This window comes from Protopterus annectens, chromosome 1.part1 (assembly GCF_019279795.1).
Source record: "Protopterus annectens isolate FY-2018-M chromosome 1.part1, PAN1.0, whole genome shotgun sequence".
Taxonomy (NCBI): Eukaryota; Metazoa; Chordata; order Ceratodontiformes; family Protopteridae; genus Protopterus; species Protopterus annectens.
The window spans coordinates 241,434,745-241,455,814 of NC_056726.1; the positions used below are offsets into that span (position 1 = coordinate 241,434,745).

Genomic DNA, 21,070 nt, shown 5'->3' on the forward strand with positions numbered 1-21,070 from the left:
GGTGCTTGAGCAGCTTTTCCTGACTGTCTGCCTGAATCAGGCAGTCGTCTAAGTATGGGTAAATTTGAATATTTCTTTGCCTGCAAAAAGCAGTGGCAGGAGCCAGACATTTTGTGAAAACTCTGGGAGCAGTGGATAAGTCAAAGGAAGGCTCAGAGAACTGAAAGTGCAGTGATCCTGCCCTGAAACATAGATATTTTCTGCATGATTCCCAGATTGGGATGTGTAGGTAGGCCTCTTTTAGGTCTAGGGTGGCTAACCAAGTATCCTTGGAGAGAATATGAAGTAGTTGCTGAAGGGTGAGCATTCTGAATTTTGTATAACCAGAAAGGTGTTTAGAATGGATAGATCGAGGATGGGGCACCAGGTGCCCTCTTTTCTGGGTACCAAGAAGAGACTGTAGTAGAAACCTTGGCCTATCAGTTCTGCAGGAACGTGCCCTATTACCCTCAAAGACAGCAGGGAAAGGACTTGCTTTTTGGTCTCTGCCCACTGGTTTGGGGAAGATCTGGGAACCCTTTTGGGGTTGGAAGAGTGTAGAAATAAAATCTGTATCCCTGGGACACTATGTTGTGGACCCAGCGGTAGTTGGTAATGGTGGCCCAGGTGCTTGCGTGGAAGAAGAGTTTTCCTCCTAGGGGCAAGAGCAGGTGGACAGAGGGAGGGGGTAGAAGTGGAAAGTCATTGTGAGTTCTTACCAGGAGGGGGTGGTTTAGCACTCCCTGGTTTTGAAGAGGAGGAAATCCACTGCTTAGATCTCTGCTTTCCTGGGGCTGCTGTCTGGGGGGGCCTGTTTCCCCAGGGTCTGGGCTGAGCTGACCTGGAGAGGGCAGGAAAGGACCACTGCTTGGAGGGGCAATGCCTACTGAACCTGGGTGCCTGGACCTGCAGGAAGTCCTTAACTGTCTGCATAGAGTTGGCTTTTTCTTCCATCTCTTTTGAGACCTCCTCTGCCTTGGTGCCAAATAAGTTGTCTTTGTGCAAGGGTGTGCATAGCTCTCAACCTTCCATCTCCAAAATGAGGAAACATTTGCCCTCATAATGTGGAACAAATGGGCAAAATGTGGAACACATACTAATGACTTACAACTTCACCTAGGAAGGCCATAGGATGGTTAAAATATGCTGGTTTTACTTATAAAGAAGATATTTTAATTAATTAATATGATTCATTTCCGTTTACCATGAATTTCACTTAAAAAAATTCCTAACACTGAATGTGTGACAGAGTCTTTCAATGTGGAACTTTGAGGAACATGAACTTTTTAAGACCCCAAATGAGGTACGTTCCTCGTAATGAGGTACACTTGAGAGGTATGAGGGTGTGTCCAATAATTTGGATTTGACATGGTCTGGCAAGGGCTGTTCCTTAAGCCAAGCATGCCTTCTAAGGACAGAACCGGTGACTGCTGCCCTGCAAAATGCTTCTAGGGCATCAAAACCACATTGTAAGGTGTGCTTAGTTACTTGACTTGCAGAATGCATTAACTCTTGTAACTCTATTTTCGGCACAAGCAGGAAAAGATGATATTTTTTGTTTGAGGAGTTCCATGGTATGTTGCTGAAATTTTAGCATATGGAACTAACAATTTAGTGCTCTAATAGCAAGAGTAGCAGAGGTGTATATTTTTTTACCTGATCTGTCTAATGCACGGGAATCCCTACATGAGGGGGTGGGATTCTTAGCAGAAGGTGCTTTAATTCATTTAGGCCCTTGAAAAATAACCTCGGGGTCAGCAGTAGGATTTTTGAAAAGAAATTTGTGACAATCAGGGACTCTATAATACCGTCAGGTTTCCTGGGAGCAGGAGGGAGGGTGTCAGGAGTTAAACCAGATTCCATAAAAACATCATCCACAACATCCAGGACAGGAGGAATAGCCGGAAGTCTGTGCTGTGGAAGATCTAAGAATTCCCTGAGTCTCTTTTTAGACTGAGGACAATCCTGACATTCCCAATGGAACTGCTTCCTTAAAGTATGCAGGGTTTCCGCAAAGGAAAAGTCCTTGGGTGGAGAGGCTAAAGGAATGGAGTCTTCTGCATCAGAATCCTCATAAGCAGAGAGGGGTTGCAGGTTTTCATATTCAGATGCATCAGAGTGATCGGACTCCTGTTCAGATAAAACTGCTGGGGACACATCTATTTTTCTTTTGAAGGGGTAGCCTGGCTTCCCCTGATCAGCATTATAAGGTCTTCTGTCATTTTAAGCATTTGAGAATGAGGCAAGGAGGCAGGTGCCTGAAATTGGGTCGTCGGTTTCTTGGGTGTGGTTCATACCCTAGGCCTTAGAAACTCAGTAGTTTTCGAAAGAATGGTAGATGCGAAAGAAGTAGTCAGTCTGTGTCGAAAACTGGTAGTGCAAAGTATTTCCTCGGAAGCCGGTGCCTGCTCAGCGGCTCTGGACCCATCCAAGGTGGAGACATCTGCAGGATCCTTAGTCAATGAAGAGTCTTGCGGCATACTGGACTCCGAAAGGGTCTTGGTAGTGGCCTGCGAATCCACAGAAGCGGGCATCAGGGGCTGCAAAAGCGCCTCACTGAGGACCGGAGAACTGAAGAAGAGCTTAACGGAAGCATTGTCGGTAGTTTTGGACCTGTACATTCTGTCTCTGTCTTTATCCTTACGTTTTTTCAGAAGATCTGCTGTCAGATGGCTTACTGAAGCCATATCGAAATTCGAGGACTGAGAGCGAAAATATCTAGCTACAATAAGGGCCCGATGTATAGTTCTGGTGTTGAACAAAGCACAAAAGCGACAGGAGGGACGTCATGATCTGGGCCTAAGCAAGTGATGCAGTGTGGAAAAATACTGAAGTCAACATGTTTTGTATTCTGTATTTAAAGGGTTAAGCAGAAAAATGTTCACTGCGTGCAAACTGAAATGTTCTGGAAAATGTTGATCACTGAGGAATGCAGGAGTTAATCTTAAACTGCTGATAAAGTTAATGGTGCAAGAATAACTGTGGTACTGGCTGGTAAAAACAAGTAATCAAACTATCAATTTTAATGAAAGTCCTCTGTGCTACGTGTATGTACGTGCAGGAGGGTCTATATAAGGAGAACTTAAAGTACAAGTAGCCAGACTGCTGGCATATTACTATCATGTAGCAGATCTCCATGCATGTAAAATAAAGCTGTTTTACTTGCTTACAAGAACTTGGTGTGATTCTTCCAGAATATGTTAGAAGAGTAAAATCTTTCGACATAACTGGCGCTAACGTAGGCGGCCTGCACGGGCGAATCGAACAAAGAGAGGCTGAAAACCTGCGCAGGTGGAGAGAGATCAGGCTCTCCTCGAATGAAAGACCTCCAACTGAAACAGGTTGAAATTAGAGGCCAGTCACTCTTTCCAGATTCAATCCGTGAGGTGGAATCACAAAGGTAAGCAAAAAGAAAAGCTATTTTTTTTGTTGTTTCTGATTGGAATTTTTTTGTCTAAATTTTAAGGGACTAGTCAAGGGAGAAATTTAATTTTCTCAAAGTATAAGGAGTATATGTGAATAGATTCCATATACAAGAGATCTCATGAACAGGAATAGTTTCTCATAAGAGAAATGGGAACAGGAACCAGTTGCGCCAAAGGTGACGACAATCTGAAGATGAAAAGTTTATGTTTGATTTACACCCAAAGAACGTAAAATATTTAGATAAATGGAAAAAAGATCATGGGTTTAGTGGATGTTTAAATAAGTCAGAATGTCAAAATCTAGTAAGATCACTGTGCAAACAGGCAGGAAATAAGACAAGGAATCAAAAGAAGGTGGGGTTTCCCCAGGCACAGAAATGGCTGGAGGAAGCAAATAAAAGACATAGGGAACAAAATTTGAAAAAAGGGTGTGGTAATTCAAGTGAAAGAGATGTGTACTTTGTTAAAAAGGAAGATAGTAAAACTTCCAAGTGTGTAGAACCAGAATGCAGACTCTCTTAGATAAAATAGAAGAACATTGGAAGCCCAAAGCAGATTGGACTTGCATTAATCAATGCGTTCAATCAGATGACGAAACCGTAGACAATTATCTACATCGTCTCACACAATGTTTTGATGCTCATAGTGGGTTGATTAAGGCAGAAAATCAGGCAAATGACTCGCCCTATGAACAGCAACTGAAAAATGCATTCCTAAAGGGCTGCAAGACAGCCATTGGTAACTTTATACAAAAGCATATGATCACACACAGGACAGCGCGTCTACAGCCCCTTATGGATTATGCTAGACATGCTGAGAAATACCTGAAGGAAAAAAGATAAAAAGCCCAAACTTTTACAGTTAGTGAAGATGGAACTTTAATGTTAGTTCAAGGTTCCGCAAATCATGGAAGAGGGCGTGGCAGGGAAGAGGACGAGGACGGGAGGCATAAGTCATTCTGAGGATTTCGAGGGTAGGCAAAAGAGGGGAGTGTTTTAAGTGCGGTAAGAAAGGACATTTCGCCAGAGATTGCAGAGGACCGGAGAAACCGATGGTTGCTTCCGTGGTACCGCATGACTATATGATGGTCAAAAGACGAGATGGAGGGTATGAGGAAGAAGAAGAAAGTGAGAATGGGGAAGTAGGTACAAGTGAAGACGATGGGTGGGGACAGGAAATGGCAGAAAATGAGAAATATCAAATGGTAAATCTAACAGCACTAGCATCAACTATGCAATTGGAATCCCAACCAGTGATCACATTGCAAGTTGAGGGCGAGACATAGAATTTCTTTGTGACTCAGGGGCTTCTCGAACGTTAGTCAGAAGTACTGCCATATCATCCGATGTTACCTCGGATGAATATGTGCTTGTAAAAGCAGCAAATGGCCGTATTTACAAAGAGCCATTGTCCAAACCTCTGTGGTTTACCGACCCAGAGACGAACCAAACCATATGGTTCCGAGTAATAATTTCAGAAATCTGCCCAGTACATTTATTAGGAAGAGATTTAATGCAAGTGTTCGGTATAGCAGCCGTCCCAACCTCCACGGGGATGGTGGCAAGGAGAATAAAACTGAATAGTGCAATGCTATTAGAGGGGCAGGGAGATCTACATTACTGGTATAGTAATGATTTGATAGAGACAGGCCCCCAGAGTGTAGTGACGGCTCTTACAAATTTGGCATTAAGCAAATACGGCATAACAAATCCGAAGGTGTCAGATCCATTACATTGCACAATGTATTAAAGAAGATGTGCCGGACCTGATTTAGAATACGAAAAGAAATTTCTTAGTTTTAAAGTCACCAAACTAGTATTGCATAGCCTTTTTTGGGACACACTAGGTAATTCTGCAGTCACATGTAGCCTTACAAGGGATATGCAGCTGCTGTATAAGAATGAATTAACCACACATATTTCAGTCACGGAGGGTGAAGGAATGTCATGGTACCTCGTGGGTAAGAAAATAACTGAATGGGTAGGATGGACACCAGAACAGTTGGCAGGTAAGGGCATTCAGGTTCAAAAACTTAACTGGGTTACACAAGCCAGACCGACTGCACCTCAGGGAAGACAAACCGATACAATCCCCTGGGACATTATGACTATGTCTCCTTACCCCATGGAAGAATCTCAATTGCAGATGATTCCAAATTCATTATGGTCGAGGGTCAGCACGATATCGGACTGATTAGAACGGCAGGACAGGTAAAGATTACACCCAAGTCAGAATTTAGACCTCATAAACGGCAGTATCCCTTGAGCAGAAAGGCAGAGGAGGGCATTTTACCGGTAATCACAGCACTTTTGAAAGCTGGAGTATTAATTCTGTGCACAGACTCACCGTAATACCCTTATTTCCAGTAAAACCGGATGGGACATGGAGGATGGTACAAGACTTACAGGCAATAAATGCCGCGGTGGTACCTCGGGCCCCCATAGTCCCGGATCCGTCTATTCTGCTGAACAATATCCTTCCAACGGATAACTACTTTTCTGTAATTGATATCAGTAATGCCTTTTTCTCTATTCCCTTGCAGGAAGATAGTAGATTTTGGTTTGCATTTACGTTTATGGGCAAGCGTTATACCTATACCAGGTTACCGCAGGGATACTGCGAAAGTCCGACCATCTTCTCACAAGAGATGTCCACCAATTTGGCTCAGTTCCAACCAGCCCAAGGGTGCCACCTACTGCTGTACGTGGATGATATCCTCCTGGCCGCAACTACGGAAGAACTCTGTAAGTCCGAGACTATTCGACTACTACACTTTCTGGCACACGAAGGACATAAGGTAAATAAGTCTAAGTTACAATTTTGTAAATTAGAAGTACATTACCTGGGTTATACTATCTCTGGGAAGGGCAGGCGATTAGATGACAGCAGAAAGAATGCTATTTTACAAGCCCCCATGCCAACTACAAAAAAAGAAATTATGTCCTTTTTAGGCATTACGAACTTCTGTCGTAGTTGGATTCCCAACTATGCCGAAGAAGTGCACCCGCTATCAGACTTAATTTTTGCAATACCGATGGCGGCAAAAGATTTGCTGCACTGGACAGACAAGGCAGTACAGGCATTTACTAGGATCAAGCAACTGATAGCTGGGTCAGCAACATTGGGGTTTCCAGATTACAGTAAGACCTTTATACAGACTGTAGATTGCAAGCAGGGATTTATGACATCTGTTTTAATGCAAATGTATGGAGAAGTTAAGACCATTGGCATTTTACTCTAGCAAATTAGACTCAGTAGCACGAGCATTACCACACTGTGTGCAAGCAGTAATTGCAGCCGCTTTGGCGGTACAAGCGTCTGCCACGTTGGTATTGTTCCATGATCTTACGTTAAAAGTCCCGCACTCTGTAGCAGTCATCCTTCTGCAGGACAAGTTAACATTTCTGTCACCTAGCAGACATTTATCTTGTATGACTACGCTGTTATCGCAGCCACACATGACAATTGAGAGATGCACTACCTTAAATCCAGCGACATTGCTACCTGTTGCTGAAGACGGTATTCGCATGTATGCTTAGATCTCATACATTCTAAAGTTCTACCAAGACCGGATCTTAAAGATCAACCCTTACTACATGCGGACTGGACACTGTTTGTAGATGGGTCAGCACGCAAAACAGAAACAGGCACCACGCAGGTAGGGTATGCAGTTACTACTGCAACTCAGATAATAGAGGCAAGACCACTCCCGGGAACTTATCCGCTCAAGCAGCGGAACTGATTGCTGTGACAAGGGCATGTCTCCTTTCAGAGGACAGGAATGTCACTATCTATACGGATAGTCAATATGCCTTCTCTACGGTGCATGTGTTTGCTCAGCAATGGAAAAATAGGGGATGGTTACAACCTCGGGAAAGACATTATGCACAAAGACCTAATCCTTGAATTACTACAAGCCGTCCAATGGCCACGGGTTTGGCCATCTGTAAATGCGCTGCTCATACCCGTGCTAAGGACCTGGTATCACTTGGTAATGCCCTAGCAGACAAAGCAGCCAAAGAGGCAGCTATGTCCAGTACCTTTTCACTTGAAACCACACCTACAGAATTACAACCAACAGATAAATTTGATTTGCAAACCTTACAAGTCATGCAGGAACTTAGCACAGTACAGGAAAAACAACGCTGGACTAGGTATGGTGTTAGGCAGAACAAAGGAATCTATGTGGGACCGGATAATAAATATGTTTTGCCTACTAATCTTTTAGGTATGCAGCACTAGTTGTGCATGGCCCTTCCCATCTGGGCCCTGCAGCTATGGTTAGAATTATCCACCTTACCTTTTGGACCAAGGGTTTCATTGCATATGCAAAACGTTTTTGTCTATCCTGCATAGTATGTGCTAAATACCACGGGAGGGTCAGAGTTGCTCCGCATCATTTCCAACACCCCCTATCCTTTTCATACAATATGTATGGACTTCATCGAATTGACCCCGCACAACTAAAGAAGTTTGTGTTAGTAATAGTAGATGCATTTACTAAGTGGGTTGAGGCTTTTCGGTGACACATCCGGATGCTCAATCAGTGGCTAAAATTTTGGTCAATCACATCGTCCCGCACTTTGGACTTCCTACACGCATCTACTCTGACAACGGCACGCATTTTGTCAATCAGATCATACAGAAACTGTCTACAGTTTTCCAAATTGAATTAAAACACCATTGTGCCTACCACCCACAGTCAGCAGGGTTGGTGGAACGCCATAACGGCATTCTAAAAGGCAAGTTGAGAAAACTCATGGCCGAGACACATCTGTCTTGGATTACCTGTCTACCTCTAGCCCTCCTTTCCATGCGGACAACTCCCACCTCAAAAGGAGTCACCCCATTTGAGTTGTTGTATGGGAGACCTTATTACGGCCCGCAGTGGCAAAACTTGTTGCCTGCGGAACGTGAGGGGTGAGGAGATAGCATGAGGAAAATGCTGACCAATACTAACAGATGTTTAATGAATGATTGCTTTTCAGGTTCAAGAGACAACAAAATCACGGAAGTCATCGCAACTCCAATGGCAGTTCGGATTAAAGAAAGGTCCTCATGGATCCACCTAACACATTGTAAAACATTTTAAGTTAGATAAAAAATTGAATTCCCCTGAGGAACAAACAGATAGCAGTAACCATGAAGGACAATAATGAGAATAAGAGAAAATGGTTCTATTGCAATATTTTATTGTTTATAACTATTGTGATTGTAATATTTTGTTTTTAATGAAGCTAGCCATTCAAAAGAGACAAACACACCAGCTGGCATCCAAACTTTAATACATATCAAGCGATTAAATATGCATATGCATCCTCAATGAATGTCTCAAATTGTTGGGTATGTACTGTAATATCTACTGTACATAGTGGCTTAATGTTAGGGACAGCCCCTCTGGAAACAAATGATACTTGGAATAGTTTGTTGTTTGAAACCACAGAAGTACCACTGAGAGACAAGGTGGCGCTGCCTCTTCTGGGCGCCAAACGGAACAGTGTGTTTTCAAAAGATTGAAAACGTTAAGGTGGGGCTGAGCCAATGTAATTTGACAATAGTTCATAATTGTACCCTAGAAGGGCAGTGTGAAACCAAGTTTGGAGCTATAAAAAAAGACATCAATGTAAATGATACTAGTTTTGTTGAAAAAATGCTGTATGTATATGGCCTGTTATTTAAGGGGCTAAAGCCAAATGGGAGTTATGAATTTGCAACCAATATCACCATAAAAACGAATGATTGTTATTTTATTTGTGGTAGGAAAGCATATAAATGGTTACCATATGGCTGTTCAGGAAGTTGTTTTTTGGGATATCTGATACCAGCTATCAGACACGCAAATGTATTACCTCAAAGTAAAATACAAAATGCACGTTCTCTTAATAAACCTATTAATCCCGTAGGTAACATTGATGCGTCATGGATTTATCACCATGACTTGGCACACGTCAGCAGCAAAGGACTCTCACATATGGACCTAGGCGATGATGTAATTGCTTGGGCTGGTATTTTGCCAGCGTATGGGACAGTAAAATCCATCTGGGAATTGAGAAAACTGTCAAAACTGTTAGAGACTCTGAGTAATGCGACATTTTTCAGCGCTAGAATTGGTGACAGGCAATTAACGGCGATGAGAACAGTAGTGTTGCAGAACCGTATGGCTTCGATTTCACCCTAGCGGCGAAGGAAAAATAGTTCAACAAGTTTTGAACTGACTAAACCTGGTCCAAACCCCTTGACTGACTTTTTCCAAAATCTGTTTGGAAACTGGGGTTCTGTGTTGATGAACATTTTAATTGCTGTATGTGTTGGTGCAATCATATTTTTGCTGCTTGGCTGCTGTTGCATACCATGTATCAAAATGATAATATCGAAGGTTATCTCTGCCAATGCTACAAAAGCATATTTCTCTGATTATGAGAAGGTATACAACGATCTGGGATTGTGTAAAATAAACAGTATACAAAATGTTGTAAGGGGAAATGTGGAAAAATACTGAAGTCAACATGTTTTGTATTCTGTATTTAAAGGGTTAAGCAGAAAATGTTCACTGCGTGCAAACTGAAATGTTCTGGAAAATGTTGATCACTGAGGAATGCAGGAGTTAATCTTAAACTGCTGATAAAGTTAATGGTGCAAGAATAACTGTGGTACTGGCTGGTAAAAACAAGTAATCAAACTATCAATTTTAATGAAAGTCCTCTGTGCTACGTGTATGTACGTGCAGGAGGGTCTATATAAGGAGAACTTAAAGTACAAGTAGCCAGACTGCTGGCATATTACTATCATGTAGCAGATCTCCATGCATGTAAAATAAAGCTGTTTTACTTGCTTACAAGAACTTGGTGTGATTCTTCCAGAATATGTTAGAAGAGTAAAATCTTTCGACATGCAGTAAGAATGAAAGTCTCGGTGTGGTATTTGCTTTCCACAGGTGAGACAATTGCTAACTTTTTCTGACCTTGGTTAGAGTAAGAAAAAAGGATCCTCAACGGGGTACTTAGCTTTAGAAGACTTCAACTTCAATTCGGAAAACAAAAACTCAGGTAGCGTCCAACCAGCACTCGTGCGAATGGCTTCTGCTTCAGGCTCCTTGGCAAGAAAGACAGATGCAATGGCGTTGGCTGCCTTATTTTATACCACTGATGACCTGACGTCAGTCCTGAATCGACGGCAACCGATGCAGAAATACTAAGCTTCTGGTATTCAGGCCGACTGAGGGCTACCCTGGCAGGGATAACCCAATGTGATGACTGCAACAGTGAAACATGAAGAACATCAACTGTACAGGTGAAAGTAATCCCCAGGAAAGCTGACCAACAAGAAGACTCCCAAGTTGCCTCTCCAGATTTTAAGACAGTTTGAGGACAGAAGATACCTGGCTGAGTTAATGAGAGAGAGACACAGAGAGCTGGAGGAACAAGAGGAGATACCATAATTAACTGGCTGGAGTTGAAAGTGGCAGTCTTCATGCTGAATGTAAATAACAATACTAAACTGGTACGGTAACATAAATGTTTACTTTACTTCAACCATACACAGACAACAGCTGCATTTTAGAAGTAAGATAACCAAGTGAAGCCAAGCCTTTAAATCACTATTCACTGACAGTTTTTTGCCTCAAAATCCCGCAAACCAGTTATTTATGAAGGTGGTAGTAGTGCTAGTAATTAATGTCAAGAATTGCTTCTGTGCTCACTACCTGCTTACTGTTGGTTCCACAAATTTAAAGGTCCCATTGGTGCTCACAAAATCCCAGCAGGCTGTCAAGCAAGATGCTCTGTTCTACGGTGACTCCTTACACCTATTTGAAACAGAAGTTCAAATGGGGTCTTTGCTAATGGACTTTAACATCTTAGACATCTGTCACATCTACAAGCCACTCAATGCATTTAAAGGTTGGGGTTCTACTGGCAATGAATAAAGTCCCAGTAGAATGCCTCTCAAGGTACTCAGAAGTACAGCGAGCCCTTACATCTGTATGAAGTTTAAATCAACAATGAATGTAAATACATCCTTGAGTTTTTGCAATTCAGTACCACTTTCTCAGTATTACATACAGAAATCACTCCAACTTGTTTTGCAGTTTACTTTCCTTTCAATGCTCAAGCTACCTATTATTTTGAACAGAAGTTGTAATTACAGCCATAAGTGGGAAGATCCTGCTGATTGCTCAAATAATAAAGCAACTAAACTTTCTGTAAATAATGTCATTCATTAGTGGACAAAAGCACTATATGCTCACTAGCATGAGCAGCTATACTGAAACAGTTTTTTTCAGGCCTACCAGTTTTGCTTTGATGACTCCAGAGTCAGCGGTTTGACCAGTTTTAGCATGCAGCTGGAGCTGGACAGCATGTAGCTGCAACAGCTGATCATGTACTTCCTTTTCCAGCACAACTTTTTCAGCCTGGGTTTCTGTCAGTTCTGATCTTAAATCCACTAGTTGGGCCTAGTAAAGAAAAAAAAAAACTATAAGAAATACTGCTCATATAGATAAAATTCAGCATACTACATAACTTGTGATGTCCCATCTCCTTCTCACATTCATAAGCACAAATACACAAATGCACGCACACAGTCCCCAACAGATTATTGCAAAGCTCATTCCTTGTGGCAGTTTCTAAAAGGAAAGATAAAAAAATGCAAAGAAAAGAGAAATACGTACATAAAACAACAGCAAGCAGAATTAAAGAAAAAATGCAAAGTCAATAAACATGAAAAAGCAAACTTGTACACAGAGTGTTTTAGCAGATAGCACATTTGGCTATCAGTTCTCTCCTGACACACGATATATATTTTCTAATAACACTAGACTAATGCATGGGGGGATGCCACATGCCTTAGGTGCCAGTCACATCTTCCCAAGCTGCAGTGGTTCAGGCAGATGTTAACAATCCAAAATTGTTTTTGAAGGAGTACAACAAAACAGAACCATTAAGTACAGCATTTCATACAGTTTTCCAGCTTTCCAGTTTCTTATTCTTCTTCTTTTGGCTTTTTCTCGGTTTGGGGTCACCACAGCGGATCACACGTCCGCTCACGATTGGCAGTCGAGTTTTACAGTGTCGAGTTGCCAGCCCAGCACCCAACCTTCCACAGAAGGCACACACTCACACCTAGGGCCAATTTAGAGTGTCCAATCCACCTACAGCATGTCTTTGGGATGTGGGAGGAAACAGGAGCACCCGGAGAAAACCCACATGACCACAGGGAGGACATGCAAACTCTGCACAGAGGGCACCCCTGCCGAGGATCGAACCGGAGAACCTCTTGCTGTGAGGCAGCAATGCTAACCACTGCACCACCATGGCCGCCCCTTTCCAGTTTCTTATTATTCCTATGAAATACTCTTCCACATCACTTCTATCAGTTTATTTCCATAACAAAATATCTTTTTTGCTACTTCCTCCATTTGTCTATCTTTCCAGATACGATTCTTTTATGCAGCATCACAAAAGGCACTACTGCTCTAAACTGTTCAATTAATCACCAAATACACTACTCACAATGTACCTCCTCATGACTAATAAATGATTCTTTAAATATTACTTTTTAATTTAGCATTTTAACATAAAAATTTCAAGGCAATAATGGTACACCTTATATTCCTAAACAGTTAGTTATGTACTCACCATAATGATCGATGTATGTGGTCCATCTCGCCTACATTCCTTACTCACGGGTCCGACTCGGCCATACTTCTCTAGCACGAAGTCTTTAACTGGCTGAGCTAACCCGGTATCTCAAGATGCACCTCGCCCTAGCCCCAGATCTTGTTTGCAATCATACCAATCATAACCCATACTCAATCAACACTGGAAGAAATTCCAGCCAGATAAGGAAAAAATCACTGACCTTGAAGGGTCCACAGAGATAATATTCCTCCAAACCCTCTAGGAAGGGGGCAGATGGGAGGGTACGTAGGAATGTAGGCGAGATGAACCACATACATCGATCGTTATAGTGAGTACATAACTAACTGATGTTATGTGGTCCTATCTCGCCTACATTCCTTACTCACGGGACAGTGTCCCCAGCACCTCTATCCTGGGAGGTTCATAGGAAGATACTCCTGAGAACCGTGGAACCAAAGGAAGCCCGGCCGTTAGAAGCCACGTCCAGCTTGTAATGAGTAATAAAAGTGTTGGGAGAGGCCCAAGTGGCCGCAGCACAAATATCATCCAAGGAAAGCCTAGCATGGAAAGCTATTGATGTAGACATAGCCCTGGTGGAATGAGCCTTGACAGGAAAGGGTAAAGTCCTGCCTGCTGACGAATAGATGAATGAAATACAACCTTTGATCCATTTAGAAATTGTGCACTTGGAAATAGGACAACCTGCCCTGTTTTCTGAAAAGGACACAAACAGTTGATCAGATTTCCTAACATGCTCAGTCCTATGCAAATAAAATCTCAGTTGTCTGTGCACATCCAACTGATGAAACCTGAACTCTGCTTTATTAGAAAAGTTTGGAAAGAACACTGGTAGCTCAACAGATTGATGGAGATTGACAGTGGATGACACCTTCGGAAGGAAGGAAGGGTTAAGCCTCAGGGAAACTCTGTCCTTATGAAAGATCACATACGGAGGTTTAATGGACAAAGCTTGAAGTTCTGATACCCTCCTGGCCAATGTAATGGCTATCAGAAAATCCGTCTTCCAAGATAAGAACCTTAAGTCACAAGTGGCAGCCGGTTCAAAGGGTGGTGACGTCATAGCTTGTAGCACAAGGTTCAGGTCCCATGGCAGTACAGGTTCTGAAACAGGGGGATGAAGTAACCAAGCACCTTTTAGAAAGGCTTTACAGAGTTTGTGGCCCATAAGAGAGGGCTCATAAGATGTGTGAAAATTAAAAATTGCAGCCAACTGTACTTTAATGGTAGTGGGCCCAGAGCCCTGACGGAACAACATGGCTAAAAAATCTAAGACCGACGAAATTGGGGCTGTGAAGGGGTCCAAACCTTGGGCCCGAGTCCAAATAGAGAATCTCCTCCATTTGCTGGAATAAATCTTCCTGGTGGAAGACTTATCAACCTGAGAGTTCGCAGGGATGGATGAAGTTGTCTTGACATGTGAATCAGGAGGTCCGGCACTGGGTCCAGAGTCCACGGACCATCCAGTGCATACCGTTTAAGAAAAGGGAACCATACTTGTTGAGTCCAGTGTGGAGCAATAAGGATCATCCTGCTTCCTACAGATATGGCTTTTTGTATCACTCTTGGTAACAGAGGAAACGGAGGGAAAGCGTAGACCAGACCAGGGGGCCAATCGTGAGCTAGAGCGTCCCTGGGTGACTCCACCTGTGGGGGGATCAGAGTGAAGTACTTGCTGCATTTGGCATTGAGGGGGCTGGCGAAGAGATCGCAGCAAGGCTGACCCCACCTTTTGAAGATCTGAACCGCCACTCGGTTATTCAGGGACCACTCGTGAGGCATCAGAATAGCTCTGCTTAGCCTGTCCGCTATCACGTTGGACTTCCCCAGAATGTGCGTTGCCACCAGAAACCGTTGGGAAGACACTGCCCACTGCCACACTCGCATGGCCTCTCTGCCGAGGGGATAAGATTTGGTTCCCCCCGCTTGTTCAGGTTCCACACTACGGACATGTTGTCCGAGTGAATTGCAATTGTTCCCCGAGGTAGAGAGTCTTGGAGTGCTCACAATGCCAGAGACACCGCTCTCATCTCCAGAACATTGATGTGCAAGTGTACCTCGTGATCTTGCCAGGTGCCTTGGATCGTCCTGCCTAGATAATGCCCCTCCCAACCCATCTGGGAGGCGTCCGTGGTCATCGTGGCCACTGGAGATATAGGAATCAAGCTCCTTCCTCTGTCCAGATTGGAGGAGCATAGCCACCAGAAGAGGTCCTGTTTGCATCGTTCCGTGAGAAGTATCAGGTGGGAAAGAGGAAGCTTCTGAAAGTACCACTGAACCGACAGGAGCCACTGTAAGATCCGCATGTGTAACCTGGCCAGAGGTACCAGCATGATGGTGGAGGCCATGGATCCCAAGAGCTGAAGAACCAACCTGGCCTGAACTTTTCAGAGGGGCAACAGTGCGTGGATCTGAAACTGCAACACTCTTATCCTATCCTGTGGCAGAAAGGCGCGCATTTGAATAGAGTCTAGCTCTGCGCCTATAAAAACAACACGCTGTGAGGGCTGCAAGGCAGACTTTTCCCAGTTCAAAGTAATTCCTAGACGTTGGCAAAGTGAGATGGTCTTCTCCCTGGCTTGAACGAGTAGATGCCTGGTGGGGGCAGCGAGAAGCCAGTCGTCCAAATACGGAAACGCCTGGAATCCTAGACGTCTCAGGTGAGCTGTCACCGCTGCCAAACACTTGGTAAACACCCTGGGGGCTGTGGTGAGACCAAAGGGCAGGGCACGAAACTGGAAGTGACTGGCTCCTAACCGGAAGCGTAAATGACTCCTGGATGCCTTCTCCATTTTGATGTGGCAGTAGGCATCCTTGAGATCGATGGAGCACATCCATACTCCTTTCTCCAGCAGTGGAAAAATAGACTGAATTGTGACCATCCGGAACTTGGACTTCAGAATGTAGTGATTCAGTCGACTGAGATCCAGAATGGGTCAAAGGACTCCTGTTCTTTTCGGCACCAAAAAGAGTCGTGAGTAAGTTCCTGATCCAACATGGTCTGAGGGGACTGGTTGGATGACTCCTTTTTCTAGCAGCTTTGCAACTTCTAGTGCTGCTTGACCCCGTTGACTGGGTGGGATGTCTGGGATCCTTCTGACCGGGGGGGGGGTATCGATGCAAAGGGAATACTGTAACCTCCGGTAACTATTCAAAGCACCCAACGATCCTGGGTGATGCTTTCCCAGACTTCCGGATGCAACGAAATTCGGCCCCCGACTGGCTCCAGAATAGCACAGTCAGGCAACGCCTCAGGAACGCTGGAAGGAAGAACCGCAAAAGGAATCTCAGTCTCCCAAGTTGCGGGGGCCTCCTCTGCCTCTAGGATGGTGTCTTCCGGAATAATCCCCCCCCCCTCTGCCTCTGGAGGGAGACTCACCTTGAGCTGCGGGAAGGGACCTCTGAGACTTTTTGAACCACATTTTCCCTCCTCTCTGAGCCTTGGGATAAGGCCTAGAAGGAAGAGAAAAACGGGACCCTACGGCAGATAGGGTCTTTCCCTCCTGTTCGCATCTGGTGAGGGTGTCTTTCACTTTGGATCCAAAGAGAGAGGACCCATCAAAGGGGGAGTCAGTGAAGGAAGACTTAAAGGCCTCCGCGAAATGACACAGGCGCATCCAGGCTTGCCTTCTAAGAGCTACGCCTAAGCTAGCTGCCCTACTCACCCCTTCGGCTGCATAAGATATGAGCCTCATAGACGAGTTGACAATGGAACCTAGGGTAGACAAGTGGGCGTTAACAGTCTGCACTACTGCCTCAGGCATGTTAACTGTCAGAGTATTTCCTAACTCCTTCAGGAGATCTCTTTGGAGCCGAGTGAAATGACAGAGGTAATTCAACGACCGTAAGGTAAAGGTCGCTGAAGACAGGGTATGCTTCCCATACCGGTCCATACTCCCGGACTCCTTGTTAGGAGGATGGACTGAAGAAGAAGCCTCTGCAACTTCCTGCTGAGTGGCTGCCGCCACCACCAAGGCATCTACCAAAACCCCTTTGGTAAGGAACTCTTTGCCCAGGGGAGCCGACAGAAACTTGTTTGGACATCTGGGCACCGGTTCCACGGAATCAGTGTTCTTCCACACCCTTCGACAAATCAAGTCCAGGAGTTCGTCGAAGGGTGGGGACACCCAGGAGGCGGAGGATTGAGCTCCGAAGGCCTTGAGGAATACCGACTCCTCCTCAGAGGGGGGTCTTGGAAGACCAGTCGCCTCTCTGCCTCAAAATCTCCAGGATGTCGGAGAAAGAGACATCGGAGGATGACCTAGGGGACCGCTCTGACTCCTCTACGTCTGTATCGGAAGTGAGGGACTCGTCCTGGGAGTCTATGTGCTTCCTCTTGCACAACTTCTTACTAGGGGGCTCCTCAGGCACTGACTCTGAGGGGGCCTCAGAAAGTAGGGGACTGCTCAAGGGGGTGTCCCCAGACCTTCGGGCTCCACCATCCAAGGATAGGGGGGCATCAGAGGCTCTAGCCGGGGTGCAATGGGACGGAGTGACCGATCCAGGTGATGTAACTGACGGTCTGGCCAGTGTGCTCCTCATGGCCTTGAAGGCAGGTCCCCACGACCGGAGTCGAGATTCCCCGAGCCGAAGCACTGAGAGGGAGGCTCGGAACCGACAGCAGTCCCGAGATATCCCCCTCTGGTCCGACTGAGGAAACCCGAGTACCGAAACCAGAGGACAGAATCGACATGTTTGGAGCCGACGCCGGCTCCGACAGACTCACATGGGGTATCGGAGCCGACACGAGAACATCACTCGGCGAGGAGCACTCCGGCTCCGACGACACATGGGTGCTCGGAGGAGGAATCACAGGTACCAGAATGGGGAGTGGTTCCGGAGCCGACTGGGTCGGAGCCGAGAACAGTTTTGCTAGCACCGGCGACTGCAGGAGCCTCTTGACCAGCCTTATCCACATCCAAATCAGACAGCCTACAGGATTTGGAGGAAACAGAAGGAGATCGGGATCTCCTACCTGGAGACACATGCCTGACACTGGGTGACCGGCTCCGAATAGGCTCCAATAATATCGGAGCCGAGGTCGGCTCCAGCACCACCGATACCTCTTGCGGCCCCAAGGACAATGGAGCCGAGGAGGAAGTATCCCCTATCGAAACCTTCTCCTGCAGCCCCGAGGACAATGGAGCCGAGGAGGAAGTATCCATAATCGAGGCCATCTCCTGCGGCCCCAAGGACAATTGAGCTAAGGAGGCAGCAACCACTATTTTAACCTTCTCCGGGGGCTCCGAGGAAGCAGACTGAGCCGGAGATCTCTTCTTGGCCTTGGAAGACTTAGATTTAGGACTGGAAGAAGAAGAAGAATCTAAGGACTCCTCAAAGGAGGGCTTAAATCAGTCCCTTCAAAATCAGCTTATTTTTTCTTTCCTGCAGTACCTTCGCGCTAAAAGCGTAGCAGAAACTGCAGGACTCCTGCAGGTGAATAGCCCCAAGACAATACACACAGATGGCATGGCCATCCGTAACAGACATTTTGTAGCCACATTTAGTACACTTTTTAAACCCGGAGGGTTTATGCTCCTCCTGCTCTTTAGACATGGTAAAAAATATCAGCACACTGTCAACCGACAACGACACAAGAGGAAGGCGGGAAAACAAACACCACTAACGGCCAAGGAACTCTAAATCAAACGTTTCTTGGAGTAGCTGGGAAAGACCAGAACAAATCCAACTGCAGTTTTAACACCAGAAAAACAACATAGGAGAGGACTAGGTCCTCTAACTTAAAAGGTCTAGCCCGCCAAACAAAGGGATACCACAAACAGCCAAACTCACTAACACTCACAATGAAACTTAGACAAGGAGAAAACTAGCTATTAAAATAGCTTTTGTAAAATAACAGACTGCTAAAATACTTAGAAAAAAGTATTTGAAAGGGTACTTAGCCACAGCCAAGCGAGACCACATCCTAACTCTACGAGCGGCAAATGAGATCTGGGGCTAGGGCAAGGTGCATCTTGGGATACCGGGTTAGCCCAGCCAATTAGAGACTTCGTGCTAGAGAAATTTGGCCGAGTCGGAGCCGATTCTCGGCTCCGAACACGTGAGTAAGGAATGTAGGCGAGACAGGACCACATAACATCAATATTTTTTTTTATTAACAACTTTCACCATATTTTTCTTTCATTGGTCACAATTATATATTTTCTCACACACACACGTGTATGTATATGTGTGTGTGTGTGTATATATATATATATATATATATATATATATATATATATATATATACATATACACACACACACATATATACATATCTACACACTCATATAACAAATAAAAACCAACAACCAAGAAAAGAGACTAGTAACTTAGTAACTAAAGTAAAACAATAAAATAGACCAGAAGTTGAGTCCCAGCAAGGCAGATAAGGCACAAATCTTTGTCAACAAATACAATAAAATAATAAAGTTTAATAACAAAAAGTAAGCGCTTTCACGGTTGACAACAGCTTCATCAGACAACACCATAATGCCACAGTAATGTTTAAAAAGTAATATTCACCAATGAAAAAAGCTGCTTAATTAGTAAGAACAATTACAACATTTAAAGTGCTAAAGTGCAATTAGTGTTTTAAAGGTCTCTGCTTTAAAAATGGTTTCAATGAAACCATGTCATTGATACCGGGGTAGGTGTCCGCCTTAAAGAACAAAATCCACTTCTGTTCACAGGTTTCTGTTTTACATTTCAAGTCACTACCTCTACCCCCTTCCAATACTATTTCCAATACAAAAAAATTAAAATAATGAGATGCACCTGCTTCAATAACATGTTTAGCCAAGGCGCTGGTACTCTTAGAATTCCTAATATCATGTACATGTTCTAAAATCCTGTCCCTAAAAGGGCGATTCGTCTTGCCAACATAGTAGACACTGCATGCAACACACTCAGAATAATAAACATTTCTAGTAGTACAATCTGCATAAAATGGAAACTCAATGGAACATCGAAAAGTAGGATGTAAGTAACCAGGTGCATTATATATGTGCTTACATGCCTCACAGTGTCTGCAAGGAAAACTACCAAACCTCTGTGACTCTGGTAACAAACCACTATCCTTCCTGTAACATAGTTGCTGTCTGACTATTCTGTTCTTAAACGAAAAGTTAGGTTTGTTCCCAACAAAACCTCTCAAGTCATGGTTAGCATATAAAATGTTCCAATTCCTCTTTATGATGTTACAACATGTATTAGCATCAGTCGAGAAGGTTAATGGGAACCTAACCTTCCTACCCTCATTCTCTCCCTGTGGCATAGATGGTACAGATGTTTCAGAGAAAAAAAAGGTTGGTCTCTAGTACCTCTATCAAGTGATACCAGCCTAATACACTCATCTACCTCTGTGTCACTATACCCTCTCTCTAAAAAAATCTTGCTTCAGTTTAGCAAATGCTACATTTAATTCAGCATCATCATTGTGCAACCTCATCAACCTCAAGAATTGTCATTTTAGGACATTCTGTGTAACATGTCTAGGATGCATGCTCTCCTTTCTAAACATACCTGTATGGAAACTGCCCAATTCACTTTTATTAACAATCACATCTAAAAATGAAATATTAGAATGTGAATATGCTACTGAAAATTTCAAAAAATTTGTGGTGGTATGTAGGTAATCTATAAAAGCTAGAAGACTCCGTGTACTGCCTTGCCACAACAGGAAATCATCATCAACAAAACGTCTGTACCATAGAAGTGATGGATTCCTATTAAAAACCATGCCGGTCTCCCATTTAGCCAGTACAAGGTTGGTGTAGCTATTGGTACATGCCATGCCCATAGCCACGGCAACCCTCTGCAGATAGTACTCTTTACCAAAGATAAACACATTGTTCTCAAGAACGATCTCAATGAGTTCACAGATCAATCTTACCGTCACATCAGTAAAGTGGTTCCCTTCAGTTAGTAACCCCCTAATGTTCTCAACCCCCAGTCATTGGGTATCACTGTAAAAAGAGACCCTACGTCAAGAGTAACAAGTAGCAGCTC

The 21,070-nt window shown here is 44.2% G+C and overlaps 1 protein-coding gene across 1 annotated transcript in view; it reads right to left on the reverse strand.

Annotated features, from left to right (window-relative positions):
- GOPC (golgi associated PDZ and coiled-coil motif containing) overlaps positions 1-21,070 on the reverse strand; it is a gene marked incomplete in the record, with an annotated part of 978,680 nt that overhangs the window by 771,809 nt on the left and 185,801 nt on the right. The window contains 1 exon segment of the mRNA XM_044074291.1: positions 11,692-11,856. Coding sequence (XP_043930226.1) covers positions 11,692-11,856 — 165 coding nt within the window.